The sequence below is a fragment of the Osmerus eperlanus genome, chromosome 14 (genome assembly GCF_963692335.1).
Source record: "Osmerus eperlanus chromosome 14, fOsmEpe2.1, whole genome shotgun sequence".
In the NCBI taxonomy this organism is placed as follows: Eukaryota; Metazoa; Chordata; class Actinopteri; order Osmeriformes; family Osmeridae; genus Osmerus; species Osmerus eperlanus.
In genome coordinates, this window is record NC_085031.1 from 5,112,338 (window position 1) to 5,134,337 (window position 22,000).

Sequence of the window (22,000 nt, forward strand, 5' to 3'; positions counted from 1 at the left end):
CATGTGATCGACCATTTTGAACCAATAAAAAAAAGTAAACTTAACAACCAATAAGAAATTGTTGCTTGGAGAAGAAAGCAAGGAGGACTTCCTTCTGATTGGCCCTTTGGTGTTCACGTTCTGATTTCTCTTTCCACTGCAGCACCGATCAAGAACAAGCTGCCGGTGTAGCACTGAAGCATTCATAGTTGGTGAATTTGCATTTGAGAGGAGGTCAATTAACTGACAAATAAGCCATACTTTTTTCATCGTTTCTACGAGGCCTAGCACCATGGCTTCAGGAGGAGAGTAAGTTATTGTCGCTTGCTAAAGCTACTTTTTGGGTCCGTTTGCTGCCCATTAAACTACTGTGTGACAGATGGTTCGCTTTGTGTCAAAGTTAGCAACCAGCTACCTTGCTAGCAAGCTAACGGTCGCTAACTAGCTAGCTAGCAAACGTTCTCTTCGCTGATCAGCAAAACGAAAGTGCTAACTGTATACCGTTAGCTTTGAGATGCAGACTTTACCTAACAACACATATCAGACCTATTTACTAAATCTATGCCATCTTTTCTATTGCAAACCGAACTTTCCCTAGTTGTTGCCTATCCACCAAGAAGATGCTACCGTTTAAAAAGCTAATGCTAGCCCCTGTCTGATCCACGGCTTTCTTGCTGTGTCATGTGGGCCTTCACAGCACCAGCAGAGCAGCTAGCTAACTTGGCAGGCTAGCAAGCTAATCTAAAGCTACCGTGAGCTAACTAGCTGCTGTGTGTTTCTTTGAAGCTGAAACTCGGAGTCAGCTATAATCTATTATTGTTTGTTTTGTACAAGTTTTGAGACCAGATATGCCGTATTTGGCAAGCAATCGAATGACAACACCGTGTTTCGTTATTTATAGTTTAAGCAATCATTCATGCTGTAAGAGTTTAAATCCCTAAACACTGAGCTTCTGTGCCCCACTCCTTCAAAGCATGTGGTCCATTTAAGTGTGATCCACCGTTAAATGAGTTACTCTACCCAACTTGCTCACTAATTAGGTAAATGTTTTTTTCTGTCATCTCCTCCAGATCGAAGAGTGATGACCTTTCCACTGCAATTTTAAAGCAGAAAACCAGGCCCAACCGCTTGATAGTGGATGAATCAATCAATGAGGACAATAGTGTGGTCTCTCTGTCCCAGGTGAGAGCATGTCGTGTATTAAATTGGTACTCTATAAATGTTCAAAATCATGTCCTGTATATTGCATCCATGGACACACCATTGATGGCCTTCGCACTAATATCTGTGTTTTAATACTGGTGTGTGGCTGGTTCCTTTGTCTTGCCTTAGGCCAAGATGGATGAGCTGCAGCTGTTCAGGGGGGACACGGTTCTGATGAAGGGCAAGAAGCGGCGGGAGAGCGTCTGTATCGTGCTCTCCGACGACACCTGCTCCGACGAGAAGGTCCGCATGAACCGCGTTGTCCGTAACAACCTGAGAGTCCGGCTGGGAGACGTCATCAGGTGAGAGGATGAAAGGAAGGAAGGGAGAGGATGGAGAGAATGAATGTTGACATAAGTGCTGATGGATGGGAAACGGATGAGAGGAGACTGCTGGGTGCTCCTTGGTGAATCTGCTGTACACCCATAGCATTATGTATTTAAGTGCTCCTAGGCCGTTTTAAGGTTGTGGCAGGAGTGTGTCTCTTCTTAAGATGGTTATGCTCCAGTGCTGCTAATGCGACTAACTTGACCTGTAACAAGAAACGGGTACCAGTTACATGATGTCACCCTTTCTAAAGTAGGCCTCTGCGGAGTTGACTCATTAGAGCTCTGAGAACCCTTTCAGTCCTGTGACCCAGTTTCCTCTCCTGTTTGCTCTGCCAGTATCCAGCCCTGCCCAGACGTGAAGTACGGGAAACGAATCCACGTCTTGCCCATTGATGACACAGTGGAGGGCATCACAGGGAACCTGTTTGAGGTCTACCTCAAGCCCTACTTCCTGGAGGCCTACAGGCCCATTAGAAGAGGTAATGCTTATGGTGTGCGTGTGTGTGTGTGAGTACACACCTCTTTGAATACCTTTTTTGAGGATGAGTGTTTTGTAGTTAAATTTCTACCTTGTGTTGTAGGGGACATCTTCCTGGTAAGGGGGGGCATGCGTGCAGTGGAGTTCAAGGTGGTGGAGACAGACCCCAACCCCTACTGCATTGTTGCCCCTGACACAGTCATCCACTGTGAGGGCGAGCCAATCAAGAGAGAGGTATGTCCCTAAGAATCAACACCAGAGTTCTAGAACCACTCAGGTCTGTCGATGGATCGGTCCTGTGAGATGATGAAATGGTCAGATATTGTTGTGGCTTTGATGGCAAATGGCATTGTAACAGTAACCTCCGTTTTGTATAGAGGTGTGGCATTGTATGACTGTTGTTTTGTTTGTGCCTAGGACGAGGAGGAGTCTCTGAATGAAGTGGGTTATGATGACATCGGGGGCGTGAGGAAGCAGCTGGCTCAGATCAAGGAGATGGTGGAGCTGCCCCTCAGACACCCTGCTCTGTTCAAGGCCATCGGAGTCAAGGTCAGAGAGGGAGCCTATCCTCTCCGCCCGCTAGCTCCTTTGCTCACTCTCTCCCTCTCCATCCCTCTTTCGCATTCCGTTCCTCCCTCGTTCTTTGTCATCTCCCTGCTGCATATGTAAATATGTTTTGTGTTTGGTTCGCATGATACTGTGAGATCTCATCATTTGATGTTCCCTCCAGCCTCCAAGGGGAATCCTGCTGTACGGGCCCCCTGGAACAGGAAAGACTCTGATTGCTCGAGCCGTAGCCAATGAGACTGGAGCCTTCTTCTTCCTCATCAATGGTGAGAGACACAGGAACAAACACAGAGAGCCTGTCCACGGGTGTTGATGTAGAGGGTGAACGGGACTCCGGGAGTGTCTTCGCTGGGTGGAAAAAGTGATGTCACTCCAGGCTGCTAACGGCAGGTTTAATGTGTCATCAGGCCCTGAGATCATGAGCAAGCTGGCCGGGGAGTCGGAGAGTAACCTGAGGAAGGCATTCGAGGAGGCGGAGAAGAACGCTCCCGCCATCATCTTCATCGACGAGCTGGACGCCATCGCACCCAAGAGAGAGAAGGTTAGCAGTTAGTGCAGTTAGTAAAAAAAAATAGCCTGTCTAAAATAACCCCTCACTGAAGCACGCCGGAACGTCTAAGAAATGCTTAGTTCAGAACTGTGCTGGACTGGCCATAATCCTATGTAATGATAAACAACATGCTCCACTAACTGGTACACGGCGCACTACACCAGGTGAGCTCAGCTTAGCTTAGCTTGGCCATGATGACCAGGCTGCTCCTGGTTGCTCACTGTCGTGCCCTCCCCCAGACACACGGAGAGGTGGAGAGGCGCATTGTGTCCCAGCTCCTCACACTCATGGACGGTCTCAAGCAGAGGGCTCACGTCATCGTCATGGCAGCCACCAACAGACCAAACAGCATTGACCCGGCCCTCAGGCGATTCGGTACGGCCCCCTGTAACGAATCAACATCATGTTATTTTACTTGCGTGTAAGAGATTGGCTCAACTGGGACTCTTTTTCTACCCAGGGCGTTTTGACCGAGAGGTGGACATTGGGATCCCTGACGCGACAGGCAGACTGGAGATCCTCCAGATCCACACCAAGAACATGAAGCTGGCTGATGACGTGGACCTTGAGCAGGTGTTTATCAAACTCACCGTTGGTGATGGGCGAAGGATATCTCTGTGTGTGTGTGTGTGTGTGTGTGTGTCGTGAAAGTTTGTGGGCTGTGCTAACTCGCTGCAATCTCGCCCCGCTCCCCCCCCCCCCCCGAGGTGGCCAACGAGACCCACGGCCACGTGGGCGCTGACCTGGCGGCGCTGTGCTCCGAGGCCGCCCTGCAGGCCATCAGGAAGAAGATGGACCTGATCGACCTGGAGGACGACACCATCGACGCCGAGGTCATGAGCTCCCTGTGCGTCACCATGGACGACTTCAGGGTGAGTGCCATCGCCTCCTCCCCGTGGGACTGGGGGAACCCGTACGCGTCGCGCCAGCCACATTGCGTTCGCTGGCCTGGCGTAACCACCGTGCGTGTCTGTCGCTCCCCAGTGGGCGCTGAGCCAGAGCAACCCCTCTGCCCTGAGGGAGACGGTGGTGGAGGTGCCCAACATCTCCTGGGAGGACATCGGAGGCCTGGAGGACGTCAAGAGGGAGCTGCAGGAGCTTGTACAGGTAGGACCCACCCCTGCCCAAACACGCATGGGTCTGAGGCTTCTGCTTTCTCCCTACTGGAGATGTGCCCTCGGCACTTCAGCCCTCGGCGATCCTAAACGGTTATTACCATTCTTGGGGATAAAATGATTTGTGTATATTAATGGATAGGTTGAGTGATATAGATGCACTCGCATCCTGCTTGACTGCTTTCCTGCCCCCCACCCCAGTACCCAGTGGAGCACCCCGACAAGTTCCTGAAGTTCGGCATGACCCCGTCCAAGGGCGTGCTGTTCTACGGCCCCCCCGGCTGCGGCAAGACCCTGCTGGCCAAGGCCATCGCCAACGAGTGCCAGGCCAACTTCATCTCCATCAAGGGGCCCGAGCTGCTCACCATGTGGTTCGGGGAGTCCGAGGCCAACGTCAGGGAGATCTTTGACAAGGTAACCTAACCTTAGGCCTTAGCAGAACCTGGGCGTAGGTTCACACATTGTAACCTCTACCTGTATTGCAGTCGTTTTAGTTCATTCCAGATACAGTTTTCTTTACTGTTTCTATGTGATCCACACATGTCTGTGCTACACACATGACGAGCCGGCCTGTCCTAGCTGTGACCCTCTGGGTGTGTGTGTGTGTGTTCTAGGCCCGCCAGGCTGCGCCCTGCGTCCTCTTCTTCGACGAGCTCGACTCCATCGCCAAGGCCCGCGGCGGCAACGTGGGCGACGGCGGCGGCGCGGCCGACCGCGTCATCAACCAGATCCTGACGGAGATGGACGGCATGTCCAGCAAGAAGAACGTGTTCATCATCGGCGCCACCAACAGGCCCGACATCATCGATCCGGCCATCCTGCGTCCCGGCCGCCTGGACCAGCTCATCTACATCCCCCTGCCCGACGAGAAGAGCCGGATCAACATCCTACAGGCCAACCTCCGCAAGTCTCCCATCGCCAAGGCAAGCTGCATCTCGCCGGGTCCTCAACTTGAAGGCTTTCTCTGCGGTTAGACAGGCCCACGCAGCCATAGCTATGGTTACCAACACCCCGTGACTGTCGCTCAGTCGACCGTTATTGCACTGCATCAATCAGCCGGCCAGTAAATGCTAAATCGAAGTCATGTTGCCACGTTCAGATTTATCCTCTTGGCTGTAGCATCAGGACTGTTCTAATTTAGGCCTTGTCCTGAATCACCCTCTCGTATCCCCTGACCAGCTACCAATCGAGGCCTGACAGGGAGGAGGTGCAGTCTGCAGAATCCCTAGGCTAGGCATTGTGTTGTCAAAGGAGGTCATGATTTGATGTGTGTTATCCCTGTGTAAATGTCACCCTATTTCATACATATATTGATCATATTGCTTTAGGATTTATATAGTTATAGTATAGAGTGCCTGGAGCATTATTAACCTGGTGCGGTGAAACCTTTTGTCTTGTGTCCAGGAAGTGGACCTGGACTTCCTGGCCAAGATGACCAATGGCTTCTCAGGCGCTGACCTGACTGAGATCTGCCAGAGAGCCTGCAAGCTGGCCATCAGAGAGAGCATCGAGAACGAGATCAGGAGGGAGAGGGAGAGACAGACCAACCCCTCCGCCATGGTGAGTCCACTCTCTGTCAACCACGAGCAGGTCATGCACTCTTCACAGGCTGAAGTGAGGATAGGAAGTCAGGCTATATTGAAGTGACTCCGTGGCATGAAGCAAGTCTACTCTTGACCCATTTCAGAGTACAAAATCAGTTTTATAGTTTGATTTTAATAAATGTGTTTTTGTACAGTGACATTCCGATTTGTGAATATCCATTCGATGTACTCGGCTGGGTCTATGAGTAGACGTTGGGAGAGGGCTTGGACGATCGGCCTCACTGTAAACAGGAAGTCTCTAACGTGGCGTTTCCCTGTTTGTGTCTGCTGAACCCACAGGAGGTGGAGGAGGACGACCCAGTGCCAGAGATCCGTAAGGACCACTTCGAGGAGGCCATGCGCTTCGCCCGCCGCTCCGTCAGCGACAATGACATCCGCAAGTACGAGATGTTCGCCCAGACGCTACAGCAGAGCAGGGGCTTCGGCAGCTTCAGGTGAGCGGAAACTTCCGGCACACACCCACGGCAGTAAACGACTATGATTTGCATGCTACCTCACACCTTTCTGGTGATGCAGCCAATGGGTTCCGAGGATTATGATTGATTTCCTTCTGCTTCCTGTGTTGTCCTCTCCTCCACAGGTTCCCCACCAGCACCCAGCCTGGAACAGGGCCCAGCCAGGGCACGGCTGGCGGCAGCGGAGGCACCGTCTTCAACGAGGACAACGACGACGACCTCTACGGCTAAGCCCCTGACCCAAGGGGACCAACACCCTGCCACACTGTGGACCAAAGCTCCTTAAACATCCTGGTGAAGCTGTACAATAACACACACACACACACACACACACACGTACACACACATTCCACATGTAAGACAACAAAAAAAGAAGAAAAAAAAATCCTATTAATATTCTTTAGAGAGACGTGAAACCTGTCCTCCATCTTCTGTGTTAGAGGCAGCATGTTCCAGCTTGTCTGGACCCTGTTTGGGGAGGACTATATCCCACTTTGGAAGGATTTGGGGCGGGGGAGGGCTCAGGTCTGAGTGTGTTTGGATCTGTATGGGTCACCCCCCCCCCCCCACCCCAGTGGAAAGAACAGCGCTGGCCACTTAGAAAGGGGAGGGGTTATTGCTTTGACTTGTCATTTTTTATGAATATAGCGTATAATGTAATGGGGATTGGGGGGGAAACGTTGGAAAATTGAGTTGTATGAAAGGAAAAAAAACAATAAATTAACTGGAGAAAAACATTTGTGTGAAATTTTTGGCATAGTGTCTCTGTCATTATTCTGAAGCTGAACTGAAATAATAACCTATGTAAGATTGGGTGTGTATTATATACATTCTTTATTTGATATCAGTGAAGTTTAGAAAACATTTGAGGCAACAACAGTGGATATTAAAAGTATATGTGACAAAGTGCTTCATTAAGAAAACATGGGACAATCTTAACCTGATGTGAAAAGTAATGTGAATATAAGTGATTGTCAAGTGTCAAAAACAACTGTAAAAACAACAAAGAAAGTGAGTGCTTTTCAAAGATGACAAACTAAAGGTAGTGCTAAAATGATTGTGGTTCATGTCTTAACATGTGGTTTTCTTTTAGAAAATAAATAAGTACATTGAGACAAAATAAATAGTTAATACAATAAAACATTACTTAAAAAGCCACGTTCTTACACCCAGTACTGCCTGCTATGCATTGCAGGTCGGTGGTGTTTGTGCTTGGGTATGTTGTTCTGTCTGACGTAGCAAGGGTCGTAGTAGTAGTAATCCCACTCCAAGGCCGAGGCAGAGGCCCCGTTACAAAGACCGTCGCTGTCAGCGGACAAGATCCGGAGAGAGACACCTGAGGACATGGGAGAAAACCGAGTTCATTAAGATGGTATAAATGAGTCAGACATTATATGCCATAAGTTTCGAGCATGATGTAATAGCTGTATGCCTCGTATAGAAGAACTGCTGATTGATTTGCTTTTAGAGACCCATACCTGCACTTGCACCAAAGTCGCTGTCAAGTCCCGGCCCCACGGTGGAGCAGTTGACAGATGCGGCAATACAGGAAGCCTCGGGGGGAATGCTAGCGTACTCGCACTCAAACATGACCTTGTCAAACAAGTGCTCAGGAGAGTCGATCGCTACATTCTGCAGCTCCATTGTACTGCTGCGGCGCATATGGCCCAACTCAACCTGCCGATGGCAAACATGTTTCCAAGGAGACAATATCAGGGATCACTTAAGGTCCAGCATCTCAATAACACATAGCTATGCTACTTACACCAGAAAGAGCGTCGTTTAATTCTGTGACACATGGTGTATTGGGGGGCGCACGGTGTGTCCGTTCCGTCTCAGAGTCACTGGAAAGCGGTAAGACTGGGGCGCTCCAGCACCATTTACTTTTGCTGTACATGCAGGACTTGCGGTGCAAGTCGGGCCTCGAGTTGGGCGTTGTTGACGAGGTCGCTAGGATTGTGCTGGGGGACCTCAGAGACCCCGATCCTCCTCCTGTCGTTCCATTTGGCCGCAACAAGTGAATCCCTCTCGGATCCAAAGCAACCTTTCCCCGTGAAGATGTTCTTGAAGATGTCACGGGTGGTACCAACATTGGTTCCGACATGGACAAATATGTTCTTTTCCCATCCTGATTGGGTAACAAGGGTTTTTCAGATATTCTGGTGATTCTCTGGTGGGTCGAGTGAGTCGACTGTAGAAGTGTGCTCTCAGAATCCTCTCGTTTTCTTTTTCTCCTGGATAATATTAGGAATTTGTAACCGAGAAACAGGCAGTTCAACAGTAGCAAAAGAACTACGCACGGTATAAGAAGGAGAACAAGTAGGGTCAAACTTGTGATTGGTAAACCTTCAGCGAGATTTGAGTTTGGTGATGGGTTTATTTGCGACATCTCATCAGAAATAGTAGGCCTATCTATAAATCAAGGTCACATTCGATTTTTCGATTGTAACCATTTGCAATCAATCTAAATTTGGGTTCCTTGTCCCAGTGAACGCAGGTGTAGCCTAATGATCCGCCAATCAACATCGGTCTAGGCAAGTCTGCTCTGCGATTTACGGTTGCTTGGATTTTGAACCTCGAAGTAAAAGTAACCTCGAATGTCATGTTATAGTTTGGTCCCATGTGTAGTCTACGTCTATCTGCAACGTTTGAAATGACCATGTCCATGCAAATGCACATGGCCTAGACTACAATGTTGGTAAGGGCAAATCCCTGTTATAAGAAACTTGTTTTGCTTTGCAGACGAATGCCTGGTCCTACCAATGTCGTAGAGCTAACCAGGTGTAACCTGTTAATTTATTCTGATTAATTGAGCTGTTCCTGTCTGAGATGCAGAGTCCAGTTGGTGAGAATGCAGAAACATTCTGGCATACAAGAGAATATACTTCTCTCTATATATAAACCACACTAGATGGAAGCAGAGAGCTGTGGTAGTCTTGTCTCCTGCCAGATTAAGCCCTCTAGCATTCCAGGCTGTCATTTTATGTAGCCCAGTCGTAAGGGATTCTATCTCGTATCCTATATTTTCTCTATCTCCTGTTGTTGTTTTCTGTTATACTCATTCGTATTTTGCTGTTCTATTCATTTCATCCATTCTAATCTATTCTCTCATGTTATATTTAGTTAATTGTACTGCAGATGATTGTTCTGTACCGTCATCTGTGGTTTACAGTAACTTGCAGTGAACTGTCCATATGACCAGATCATGACCAGTGCAAAGAATATTATTCAACAAGTTTTTATTGATACACCATGCATCTCATGTCAATTTAATTAACATTAGCCTATACATAAACATCTGAGTCTAATAGATATATACAAACTTTTCAAATAATTCAATTGAACATTTGACAAAGGAATCTCTCTTAGAGACAAAGTTTACTGTTTTTGTACACAAGTACATTTTTGATATTGTAATAAATCAATGTAAAACTGCAGTCATATGAACGACATACAACTTAATTCACGTGATTCTACTGGTCAGGTTTCAGGAAGTCTACACACATTTGAGTAGCACACTGAGTCCCTGATATAGGCCTGTAGTATACAGTAACAGCTCCTATCCCTTTTCATGTAAGAGACAGATTGGACACTGTGCATGCTTCCAGACAGACACTCAGCAATCCTTTTATCAGAACACACAGCTCCTTTACACAGAGCTGTAAATGTCAAACAATCATGCCGATAGTGTCTGCAGTTTCAAAAAAAGCTAATCATTCTCTAGCTTTCCATTTCACTCTCAAATCTTCAGTCCATTTTCACTTGCCAATAGCCCAAGTACTATACGAGGTTGTGATTGGTTGCAATAGCACCAATAGCAAAGGCTCAGACTGGATGTCAGTGTTGCACCAGTTGAAACTGTGGCCTTGATGGCAGGCAGGCAAACAGGCAGGTATGTAAAAGGCAGGCTAACACTTGGCCAGGCTGTGCTTGATGATCTCGCGGGACTGGGGAGGTATTCTGTCAGGGAAGAGCACCTGGAACTCCACCACCAGGTCCCCACGCTGGGCGGGCATCTTGGGGTGGGGCAGCCCCTCGCCTCTCAACCTGCGGATGGCGCCCGGTTTGATGACGTCGCTGCACGGCAACGGCATCATCCGGTTGTCGAGGGTGGGGACATTCACCGTGCAGCCGCACAGAGCCTGGAGATAGGACAGAAGGAAAGAACAAGGAAGATTAGGCAACTTTCCAGACATGTTATGTACTGGACCTGTTATGTATCTGAGAACACCTGGTTTCATAACACATCCATTGGCAGACCCCATACTTATCATAAATGGCCCTGCACCTTGAGAAGGTCTTATCTAACAGGCCCATTATATCTGAAGAGCTTTTCTTGTTACATCACCGAGAGAATATATGGAGCAGCCAACCCCATAAGAGTCTGTTTTCCTCTGTTATGCAAGGAACCTATGGTGTTACAAATGCCCTAATCTCGGCTCCACATCCTGGTGTTGTGTGGGAGCTTGAGTGCCTCATAGGAAGAGACGGGGGCGAGATGACTGCAATAATGGAGGTGGAGGGGTCTCTCTGAGAGGACAGTGTCTATGACTACCAGCCTTCCAAACTCATCTGAGTGTGGGCTGGATGAGAGAGAGCAAGCGCCAGAGAGCGAGAGAAAGAGAGAGAGAGAGAGAGAGAGAGAGAGAGATAGAGGGTGCCAAAAGCACAGAGGAGTCTGTAGGAGAGTGTAAGAGAGAGAGAGAGAAAGAGAGAGAGAGCACTGTGAGGGGGCGTTCGACACCGAGGCTATATTTAGCCACTTGCTCTCTCACTCTGCAGGGGCTGATGAGGTAAGGGAGGCGCTGGTGGACGCTGTGGAAGTGAGGATCCGCCAGTGTGGGGGAGGACAGGAAGGCAGACTGACTGAGAGACGAGGGAACACACTGTTCTCTCTGCTGTGGTGTTCTGGCTCTGGCCAGACAGTGAACTGCACTTCCGCCGAAGCATTACATCCTGCATAATCGGCCTTTTGTGAGACATCGGAAGCCGATAGATAAGACATTATCCACTGGATGGTGATACGCACACAAGCACACATTCTCACCTCTTTGAGGGTGATCTTGGCGGTGTAGACGATGTTGGAGCCGTCTCTTTTGTACTGGGAGTGTTTCTTGTCCTTGAGGACGAAGGTGATGTCGGCAGGGGTGTTGTTCGGGCTCTCGTCTCCCTCCCTGGGGAAGGTGATCTTGGTGCCGGCCTTCCAACCCTTCTTCACCACCACGTCCAGCACCTTGTCCTCCATTCTCAGGCTGCGTCCGTCGGGGTTGAGTCGCCGCCTGGTGATCTTCATCCTCTTGGTGCAGCCGTGGAACACCTCCTCCAGGGTGACCAGGAGCTCCTGGATCACGGCCAAGCCCTGGAGACGCCGGCGGCCGCGCCGCAGGCCGTCGTTGCCGTGCGGGCCGCCGCCCACGTGGCTGAAGGTGAAGCGGCTGAAGGGGTTGAAGAGGTCGTCCTCGCCGTCGGCGTCCGTCCCGAAGAAGATGTCAAAGTGGTCGGAGCCGCGGAAGAAGGAGGAGAAGGTGGCGTGGGCATCGCCGTGGTAACTGTAGTGAGGGGAGTTGGTCTGACCCGACATGGACATTCCACCTCCGTTCTTAAGACCTGGCGCAGAGGAGGAGAGGAAGACAAAGACATTTCAGTTCAGAGCTCCCCGAGTTTGGGTTTTCTGCCATGGCAGCACTTCTCTCGAAACTCCCCTCGTTAACCCTCGTGCTGCCTTCGGGTCACATGACCCAAAGGTTCATAACGAACCATCGTTGTGTTTACCCAATTTTACCCAATACAAAAACAAATTAAAATAATTTTCTTTTAACCTTTGCAATGTGGGGGGTCTGAGACAGCCTAGCTGTTAAAAGAAAATGCTTCACTTTGTCTTTGTATGCGGTAAATTTGTCGCAATACGACGGTGGGTCACAATGACTGATGGGTCAGAATGACCCGAAGATAACACAAGGGTTAAAGTTGACTTTAATCTTGCCACTCTCAACCCGGTCCTCACTCATTCATATTAACACCCTGCTTCTGGGGTGCTTACTAAATTTAAATCGGGCACTTTGAAGTTTTGAGCTGAATCCTTTTATTTATTTTAGTGGCTGAATAATTGATCTGTTGGTGGTGTGTCTACAGCGCATGTGTACACGCATCCCAGGAGCCCATGCACAGTTTATAGCGGAGACACCACATCATCTATATTTACCCATGTATGACTGCTATCACTTACTACTTCCTCACATACATCATTCAACAGATACATGGTCCGAGGAGTCACGGGTTGGAATCTTTGCAAGGTTACTACACTGATCCCTTTGACACGACAGCTGGGCAACCTCTAGAGGTCAAGTCTTTAGACGACAGAAGACCTGCGGAAGCACCTCTCACCTTCTTCTCCGAACTGGTCGTAGATGCTCCTCTTCTTGGGGTCGGTGAGGATCTCGTAGGCTTCAGCGATCTCCTTGAACTTGTCCTCGGCGTCGGCCTCGCTGTTCTTGTCGGGGTGGAACTTCAGGGCCATCTTCCTGTACGCCCGCTTGACCTCGTCCTCGTTGGAGTCGGACGAGACGCCGAGGACCTTGTAGAAATCCTTCCCCATGGGCTTGATGGACAGGCAGGGCACCTCCTGGTCGGACTTGCTCTCCTGCAGGAACAGAGGAGGGGGGTGACGCGTTAGAACAGCACAGCTCACAGGAGAACGGCTATCAGACATAAGGGAATATCAACCATCAACACCGTTCAACAGGAAACACCTGAACCCTATCACCACGACACCCACCAATGGATCCTTTTTCTATAAGTCCTGGAGATGACCACTTCAATACACTGGCTAGAGGCTGGAGCTGAATGAAAGGATTCTGAATGTGACTGAGACCAGAGCAGAACTCCCTGGGTGCTAGGAGTCTTAACCACTCCTTAAGTCTTACATTAATGGTTCGATGGTAGAGTGCATGACAAGCATCCTGCAGAGGCATGCTAACCACCAGCGCTTTGTGACATTCAACACCTCTCTGATAATGGCCTGGGTACAGCTATAGCTGAGTCACTATTTGCAGGAATTTGACCCAGTAGGTACATTCCATTTGAAACTTCATTTAATTTAGCTTTCATCCAATGCTGCATTGGAGATCAAATTGGCTGTCAATCAGATCTGATCACAGAGAGCTTTGAACATGAATTAGTTCACCACAATGCACCCAATCCCAGTCCTTGTCATCTAATCAGGGGCACTGCATTGGAGGCTGCTTATCTCACGTGAAAATCCAGCCAATAGCTGAGGCTCTTTATTTCAGCTTAACCCTTGTGTTATCTTCGGGTCATTCTGACCCATCAGTCATTGTGACCCACCGTCGTATTGCGACAAATTTACCTCATACAAAAACAAAGTGAAGCATTTTCTTTTAACTGTCGGGCTGTCTCAGACCCCCCACATTGGAATGGTTAAAAGAAAATTATTTTTATTTGTTTTTGTATTGGGTAAAATTGGGTAAACACAACAATGGTTCGTTATGAACCTTTGGGTCATGTGACCCGAAGGCAGCACGAGGGTTAATGCTCCATATCTCCGGGGGTCTTTCCCCCTAATGCAGATATCTGTACTGTGCATCTACAATGCTCAAAACGTGAGGACGGGGGCACTCATGTGCTTGCAAGCATCGTGATGCTGACGGGACCTCCTATCAGAAACGCTCAGTGCCCCCATTGGCTCAGAACGGCTCAGAAACACCGACTGTTTTTTAAACGATGAAGCTAAGCTATGAATAATACACAAGTCCCGATGTACATTGTCTAATATACCGCTCACTTTACATCTAGTTACATTATCGCTCTGTTGTGTTTATCAAATGCATCTTATCTACAGCATATAAGATTAATCGCAGATTGTCAATTAATATTCAACATTTTCTGATAATTACAGTCCAATATTCAACTTTCTGTTATCATTGACATCCAGGCAACCTACGTATCAGAAAACACAACTTTCAGAGTGTATTGTTTCAGTTAACTTAAAATAAGATCAGATATGCTACAATCATTTACAAATTAAATAAGTATAAAACTTTATTTAAAAAAATCATGTAACTCACCCCAGAAGATGTGGAATTCGAGCTGTCATCCCTGTGCATAGGGCGGACCTTGCACTTGACGTTAACATTCTTGTTTTTGACACCGAACTGAGTCCAGATCAGAACCATAATGTCGGCTTGTTATGCGGTCGCTGTCCAATTGCTGTGGTGCTGAAATGCTCTGAATGTAGCTAGCGTTGCTCTTGCCTCAGTGCTGATCTGCAGACTGTTAAATACCTCCTCGCCAACTTGCCTTTACTACAAACTCACCGCCCACGCAGCGTGACAGAGCCTTCCCCAAGCCCGCCCATTTCCTACGCACTGGAGGGAATACCGTGCCTACAGTTTCTCCGGCAAAACCATTGGTCTTCTTTGTGAGCACGCGGATGTAACGGCCCCCATCTCCTTCTTGAGACTCGTTTCCGGAATTCTAATGGCAGGGCTGAGGAAATGTCACGACTAGGAGAATCCTCGAGATGTCTGGGGCTGATTTAAAAAATAGCTAGACAACATTTTCCAGAATACTAAAAAGACCCTGGGGTGGCAAATGTCAGTAAACTTATCCTTACTAAGTGCTTTGGTTAAAAATCCACCAGAACTGATCGATTTTATTTTGATCTGTGAATAAGAATGACTTATTAATTAATTATTGGGAGTCAGGTGGCTGAGCGGTTAGGGAGTCGGGCTAGTAATCTGAAGGTTACCGGTTTGATTCCCCGCTGTGCCAAATGACGTTGTGTCCTTGGGAAAGGCACTTCACCCTACTTGCCTCGGGGGGATGTCCCTGTACTTGCTGTAAGTCGCTCTGGATAAGAGCGTCTGATAAATGACTAAATGTAAATGACTAAATGTAAATGTAATGATCTGTGATCTGATAACACACACCTGACAGAACATTCAGATAACTTCCTGCTAAATTGGATTACAAAATATGTGACTGAACTTGTGAGTGGGAATCACTGAATGTAAGGTGATGTTAAGATTGTTCTTTAGACCTGGTGTAGAGATGGCCCCTTAGGATCACGCTTATTGTGTAGCCTGGTTACCAAACAGCACCCCGAGCATAGCCCACTGAACGACTGCGCTATGCTATTATGGAACGTTGGCGTACATAGATGGACTTCATCCTCCTCCATCATTCTCCCATCAACCAATGGGAGGCCGGAGTTACCAGTGGAATCTCCTAGTCATTCCAACAGGAAATGGGAGACAAATTTGGTCTGGATCTGCACAGCCCGGAGCGTCACACAGACACCCAGCCACAGAGCCAATCTCCGCTGTACAGCGAGCAGACAGACTGTTCCAGAATGTAGTGGCTTGAAATAGAATCTCTTGGAATGTTCTGTCTCAGCCCACGGTGGAGGAGAGTGGGACTGAAGGAACATGCTCGCCTTTCACCAAGAGAGATAATCACACTTATTATCGCGGCATGTCCTGACGGCTACGCGACAGTTAGGGAGGGACAAACATCTCACTTGCCAAACAGAACCGAACAACACACACACACACACACACACTCCCACACGATAACATTTGGATGCGGTTTCGGATTAGAGATTGGAGTGCGTTGTTATTTAAAGATGAATTCGGTCTATTGCACATGCGTTGGCACACGCACTTAAACACACGCACGCCCCTTTTATGCGGTTTCCAATTCTCGACCCCTCTACTGTGACTAGACAAGTCGTAAGTAACGTCCAACAACACCAATGACTACAGGATCAATCGTCTCATGTCAATCTCTTTCCTCCGATCAAAGAGTATGACCTATGACAGGCTGACAGTTACGTAGGTGCCATCCTTCACAAGTTGAACCCATTGCCACCTTCCCCCTTCCTGCTGTGGGACAACTGTGAAGTTCCGGGCACAGGCTGAATCACCTTGCTGCGAGTTCTGACACGCACCCAGAGAGGAATTAAAGGCAGCAAGTCACACCTGCCTTTAACCTCATCCCACTTCTCTCACTTCAACCAACTCTCCTCGTCTATACAGGTCACACAGTGTGTGTTTGTGGGTGTGTATGTGTGTGCTGTATGCAGGTGGGCGTGCGCGTGTGTGTCTGTGCGGGCATCCACAGGCGCGCGCGTGTTTTGGCGAGTGCGTGTGTGCTGCCACGCGCGGGTATGCACGTGTGTGTTGGCGTGTATGCGTGAGCGTGGGTTTCCACTTGTGTGTGTTGGCGTGTATGTGTGTGTGTGAGTTGATAGAGTGTCCCCAGACTGCCACATCTCTGATTCATCATCGCTCGTGTACTTGTGAAACTGTTGAGAGCAGGAGTCTGGAGGGAGAGGAACCCTGGAAGTCTATTCACACCGTCTCAGAGATGGAGACCCGAGGGAGCAGCCGTATTTGAAAGTTCACGGAGAGGGGAGAGGATAAGGAAGAGACTTTGAAGAAACGTCGACTCAGTATCTTTTTTAAGTAATCCTTTTTTACGCCTTGTCGCACCCGTCTCTTTATCCCTCCCTTCCTCTCTTTCTCTCTCGCTCTCTTTCTCTCTCTCTCTCTCTCTCTCTCTCTCTCTCTCTCTCTCTCTCTCTCTCTCTCTCTCTCTCTCTCTCTCTCTCTCTCTCTTCCTGTCTCTCACCCCCTCCTCTTGTCTCCCCCGGCGCCCACACATGTCCGGGAGTGTGACTGTGTCCGGGCATGTGTCCCATGGTGTACACGCACGCACACACTAAGACACACACACACACACACTAAGACACACACATACACACACACACCCACAAACACATACAGTGCACACAAATAGGCCCTGACAGACACTCCTGTATAGTCATTAGACGGACTCATCAGACATGACTGAGGATGCATCTAGCTCATATACATCCTCTCTATACATCCTCTCTATACATCCTCTCTATACATCCTCTCTATACATCCTCTCTATACATCCTCTCTATACATCCTCTCTATACATCCTCTCTATACATCCTCTCCACGTTCCTGTGTGGAACAGTGATGTGAATCTGTGTACATGAGCCAGGTGATGTTGCTGTTGCTGCCTGAGGAGGAAGGGTTTTTTTTCTCTGCAGGATAAATCCCCCCAACCCCCACCCCCAACACACACACACACACACACACAGCAATCTGCCTGACTTCTATAAGCCACTGCATTATGAAAAGAATCACACCCGCGAAGGCTCTGTGTCTTTCTGGAAACAGCTTCCGTGTCTGTTTCCCAGCCTTGACAGCCTTGAGAAATAATCCGAAACAATGGTTTCTGCAAAAAGAATTGTACATTTAATTTAACCAGTGCTTATACAGGCATTATGAATGGGAACGGCCATTGTTTTAACTGTCATAGACTCTCAGACCCACACAGCAGCCTTGTGCCTGCCTTAGCAAATGCTGCCCCCTGCTGTATAACACAGGAGTTACAGAAAATATGATAAACATGAAACACTACCATTCAACTAATAAAAACAGTGTATGGCAAACATTATAAATCCGCAATTAGAGGAAGCGGTATTTTCCAATTACAACCTGAATGTCAAACACGAGTTTCTTGTCTCTGCAATCTACCCCCCAGCACAAACACACAAACACACACATACACACACTTCTCTCTATCCCACATCTATGTGACAATAACATTGGGCCTGCAGTCTCCATCCTCCTCCATCAGCGTGGCCTCGTTACTGACGCTCTGCTGGTTCTGCGGCCGGTCATCTTGACGGTTCTCCACGCACCCCTCCGAGTCTCTCAGGTTCCTGTAGAAGCGGCGGTTCTCCTCAGGATAGGACACGGCAGACAAGGGCAGCCTGAGGAGAGCTCTGATGCCGGAGGAGAGGAGCAGGAAGGTGAGGGTGGACAGGCAGAACGGCCAGGTGCACGCTGGTAACCCCCACTGGAGGAAGGGGACATGGTAGAGGAGCAGGAAGCCAAGACACTCATCATTTAGACATTGCATGTGCAGTACTATGTGCAGTACTATGTGCAGTACTATGTGCAGTACTATGTGCAGTACTATGTGTAGTACTATGTGCAGTACTATGTGCAGTACTATGTGCAGTACCAATGATGCAATGAGATTGTAAGTATCAATCTCTTACCACGGATACCACGTTTGCGAAAGCTGAACCCAAGTAGGCACAAAAAAATGCTGAAGAAAAGACAAATGAATTCAAATGACGTCATGAAATGTAAGAATGTGACGGGTCAACAGTAGTAGGTGTGTGGAGGGTGGTTACCACAAGTGATGGCCAATAGATGAGCTTGCCAGGTGAGCGCGTAGAACATTCCTCCAATGGCGATGCAGGACAGGGCGCTGTTGTACCCCCATAGGCCAGAGTAGATTTCCTGACGAGGGGCAGCCAGGGCCAGACCTGAGGAGAGGATGATTGGATGGGAGCAACGTGTCAGTGATGATATCAACTGACACAGCGCCCCACGGTGTCTCTCACTGGAACAACAGCTCTGCTTGTTTCCTTTCAGATCTCAGTTGGAGAACGTTCTCAGAGGGTTCTCCCACAGGGGAAACCAAAGAAAGAACCCTTTGTGGTTCTCCTTAGAACATTTCATTTGAGAAGGCTTTCAGGTACATTTACAAAGATGCGGGGGGTAAGTTATGGCAGCTTGACTGAACAAATTGTTGCAGCTATAAAGAAGCCACAGTGCAACCCACAGCTTCCGTGCTCCACATCCTACCTAGAGGAGGGGGCGGGGCAGCCAACATCTGGGAACAATAATAACAGGAAATCAGCCAAATAATCCGGGGGCTGAACAATCCTTGGAAGAACAATAGTGGATTTCCTTCATGTTTCCAGTGTAGTGTATCACTTTCCAAAGAGAGTTGCTATTGTGTTGAGTTTGGCATGGGGGGCGTGTCCCAGAGGAAAAGGCTCACTGGGATTGATCATCAGAAATTGGCAAGCACTCACTTCTCTTCCATAGTCATATAAAAAAACATCATATGACAGGCTGTTACTGTAATTGCAGAAATGTTTATGACATATTTAGCTGTTTCTTTGTGTAAAATCAACCTTTTCTTTAAAACCATCCACAAATCCTTACGTTATTCTCCTCTCGTCCACATTCAAACCAAACAGTGTTGGTTCCATCCTGACTGTCTGCTCTCCCTGCTGCAATTTCATTCAGACATGCTTGGACTTACATTCATTCTTATGGTCTGATTTCAATCACTGCAGTCAGACCAGTATGCCGTTCCTTCTCACCCCCCCCCCCCACACACACACTCTCCTACCAGCCAGTGAGCCAGCAGCTGAGCCCAGTATGGCGTGCAGACAGATGGTTGGAGAGGAGACCAGCAGGGCCAGGATGAACAGACCTCCGGTCCAGGGCCCGTCACAGCCGTACACCTGACCCACGCCAACCGGCACAGACAGAACCAGCTGGAACCCAAGGGGAAAGAAATGATCAACGAGGTGACCCTGTCGCCGCCAGCAACCATAATAACAGGATGTGGTCACGGGCCAGGCAGAGCTGTCGCCGCAGGTAACAGTGATAATCCAATATCCGCTGGGAGAGATTCTTTGAAGAATGTCATTCATGAGTAAGAACTGGAAATGAGCCTAGCTTTCAGTGGAAGAAAAGCCTCTTTCTGGACTACATCCATAGGGATTATACTGTGTGTATGTGTGTGTGTGTGAATGAAGAGTGTGGTGCCTTCAAGCAAACGTACCTCAGAGATACTTAGCTCTGTTCCAGTGGTGTTATCATGGGAGAGGGACTTTGGCGGAATAACCACCTAGGAAAGCAGGAACATGGTTTGATCCGGAACACGATTTGCATGGATGCATTTGTCAGTGTGTGTGTGTGTTCCACTCCACCTGAGGGAAGAAGGGGTGGTTTGGCCCTGTAGCTGCCATGTGTACATACAGCACCATGTTGAACGGCAGAGTGAAGACGGGCAGGTCCCATTTACTGAAGACTGAGGCCAAGGCACTGGAGACCACTGGGCTACACCGCCAACCAAACCGATGAGAAACAGGAAGTCAATCGCCAGATCGGAGGCAGACGACAGGAAGAAGGATGTAAATAAGCCTGATGAGCGTGCCATTGTGTGTGCGAATGTGTACGTGCCTGCACACAACACTCCAAAGTGAATGTCGGTTTGTTGCGTGTACTGTCCACCTACCACATCATGGACATGAAGGTGTTGGGTAAAAGAAGCCACCAGCACCAGTCTCCGCTAGCAGAGAAGACCGCCATCAGCATGCCAACCAGAGTCCCGTTGTAGCCATGCAGCCCTGCAGACACGCCCCCCCTGCAACCACACATATCACTCCAACAGCTTAGGTCAACACTATGGCGAGAAACCTAAAGCGTGTATTGTGTCGAATGTGAAACACGACCTGCTACACAGCAGACCAGCCCTCACCGGCTCTGTCCAATCAGGAGGGCAGATGTGGTGGAGAGGAGGGTCCCTAGCAGTCCGTTCAGAGCATACCAGCGGTTCTGTAGAATCAGGCCCATGGCGATCAGGAGCCCGCTGAGGGGGTTGTTGACAAACATGACCTGGGCAAGGCCCCGGAACACCCAGTCCACCATCTGGACCCCCAGAACCTGCTCTGAGCCGGGCAGAGAGACACATGCTTCAGAGCTCTTTGGTTTGATGGATGGATGGATGGATGGATGGAAGAGTTGTCTTCTTACTTTTCATCCAGTCTCCACAGACCCTCATGTCCCCGGTGAACAGGCTGAGGAGCCTGGGGAGGGCTCTGGAGTCTGTGGCCGTGTTCTTCCTCCCAGACAGGGCCTTCTCCCCCGGCTCCATCTGGGCCGCTGCTGTGCTCATCCGAGGCTTCAGGTCCTGCAAGGCAGCTGGAGCACCAGGCTTAGCTGGACGTCACCAAGTCGACGTCAAGAAGGGGGTTTCAACATTTGAAAACTTGATTTGGGTTTGATGGAATGTGGGTGGCATTGACCCCAACTCTGCTGGGTTGTTTATGAAAACTTGACACATGGATTATGGAGGCCCTTCATCACATAAGCTTGATTTATCCGTTTAAAACTTAAAGTACATTTTACATTTAGTCATTTTTAAAAGTACAGTAAAACAGTACAGTAAAGTGCTGTGAAATGTAGATTATATTTTTGAGCTGCATACACACCATTTTCTACACTTGCTCCCAAAGACCTCCCAAGGACAAAGAACAAACACAACCACATTGAAACTAAACTGCAACATTGCTATCAACTCTTAAACAATGGATCTTTTCTCTTAAGTCTAGTATTTTCTACAGTAGAGTGCCCCTTACCTGTGATATAAGAGCCTGGCATAGATATTTCCAGATGTCCACAAACGATCCAAACATAACAGTATTATTATAGATCTTCTCTTCACAATCCCTCCTCTCAAATGTCTCCCCTCCCCTTCTCTGCACACTTTGGTTCCAAATAGCCAATGGCCCCCCGGTCCTCCTGCCCTCCTCCTGCACCCCCCCCCCTCCTCTCCCCCTGTCCACCCTGCTGTTTGGTCAGGAGACTTCCTCACAGGCAGCTAATCAGGGATCAGAATATGTAATTGTTCTAAATCACTTCTGGTTCCTGCCTATAACTAGGGTGGAGTTGAGGAATGAAATCCACCTCCCGGTCCTATTTTCCACTGAATGCTTGCTTGTGATCTACCCACAGAGAATGAGAAGGGATTGAAATACAATGCTGACAGTTGAAGTCTTTGAGAGAGTTG

The 22,000-nt window shown here is 48.6% G+C and overlaps 4 protein-coding genes across 5 annotated transcripts; 1 reads left to right on the plus strand and 3 right to left on the minus strand.

Annotated features, from left to right (window-relative positions):
- The first annotated feature begins 127 nt into the window (after window positions 1-127).
- Window positions 128-6,687, plus strand: LOC134033331 (transitional endoplasmic reticulum ATPase-like). 2 transcript variants are annotated; one of them, XM_062477439.1, is made up of 17 exons: window positions 128-288; window positions 1,050-1,161; window positions 1,312-1,484; window positions 1,848-1,990; window positions 2,093-2,223; window positions 2,407-2,538; window positions 2,720-2,822; window positions 2,964-3,097; window positions 3,346-3,481; window positions 3,567-3,679; window positions 3,814-3,978; window positions 4,091-4,213; window positions 4,423-4,635; window positions 4,836-5,144; window positions 5,626-5,779; window positions 6,094-6,259; window positions 6,406-6,687. In XM_062477439.1, the coding sequence occupies exons 1-17, from the start codon at window positions 272-274 to the stop codon at window positions 6,509-6,511; spliced, it is 2,430 nt and encodes an 809-aa protein (XP_062333423.1). In that variant the 5' UTR covers window positions 128-271; the 3' UTR covers window positions 6,512-6,687. The 2 variants fall into 2 exon arrangements, with proteins under 2 accessions (XP_062333423.1, XP_062333424.1); XM_062477440.1 differs by having other exon boundaries at window positions 129-288; window positions 5,626-5,781; window positions 6,105-6,259.
- Window positions 6,688-7,111: 424 nt separating this feature from the next.
- Window positions 7,112-9,081, minus strand: hwa (huluwa). Its single transcript, XM_062477480.1, has 3 exons — window positions 8,046-9,081; window positions 7,759-7,957; window positions 7,112-7,616 (listed from the first exon to the last, which is right to left on the minus strand). Exons 1-3 carry the CDS (start codon window positions 8,667-8,669, stop codon window positions 7,444-7,446), a joined length of 996 nt encoding a protein of 331 aa, XP_062333464.1. The 5' UTR covers window positions 8,670-9,081; the 3' UTR covers window positions 7,112-7,443.
- A 431-nt stretch (window positions 9,082-9,512) lies between these two features.
- Window positions 9,513-14,575, minus strand: zgc:122979 (uncharacterized protein LOC641576 homolog). Its single transcript, XM_062477465.1, has 4 exons — window positions 14,365-14,575; window positions 12,665-12,920; window positions 11,328-11,887; window positions 9,513-10,422 (listed from the first exon to the last, which is right to left on the minus strand). The coding sequence occupies exons 1-4, from the start codon at window positions 14,470-14,472 to the stop codon at window positions 10,189-10,191; spliced, it is 1,158 nt and encodes a 385-aa protein (XP_062333449.1). The 5' UTR covers window positions 14,473-14,575; the 3' UTR covers window positions 9,513-10,188.
- A 3,001-nt stretch (window positions 14,576-17,576) lies between these two features.
- LOC134033349 (urea transporter 1-like) lies at window positions 17,577-21,699 on the minus strand. Its single transcript, XM_062477463.1, has 10 exons — window positions 21,570-21,699; window positions 20,965-21,132; window positions 20,690-20,879; window positions 20,447-20,575; window positions 20,139-20,268; window positions 19,991-20,056; window positions 19,553-19,700; window positions 18,540-18,674; window positions 18,402-18,451; window positions 17,577-18,196 (listed from the first exon to the last, which is right to left on the minus strand). Exons 1-10 carry the CDS (start codon window positions 21,589-21,591, stop codon window positions 17,927-17,929), a joined length of 1,308 nt encoding a protein of 435 aa, XP_062333447.1. The 5' UTR covers window positions 21,592-21,699; the 3' UTR covers window positions 17,577-17,926.
- Between the last annotated feature and the right edge of the window lie 301 nt (window positions 21,700-22,000).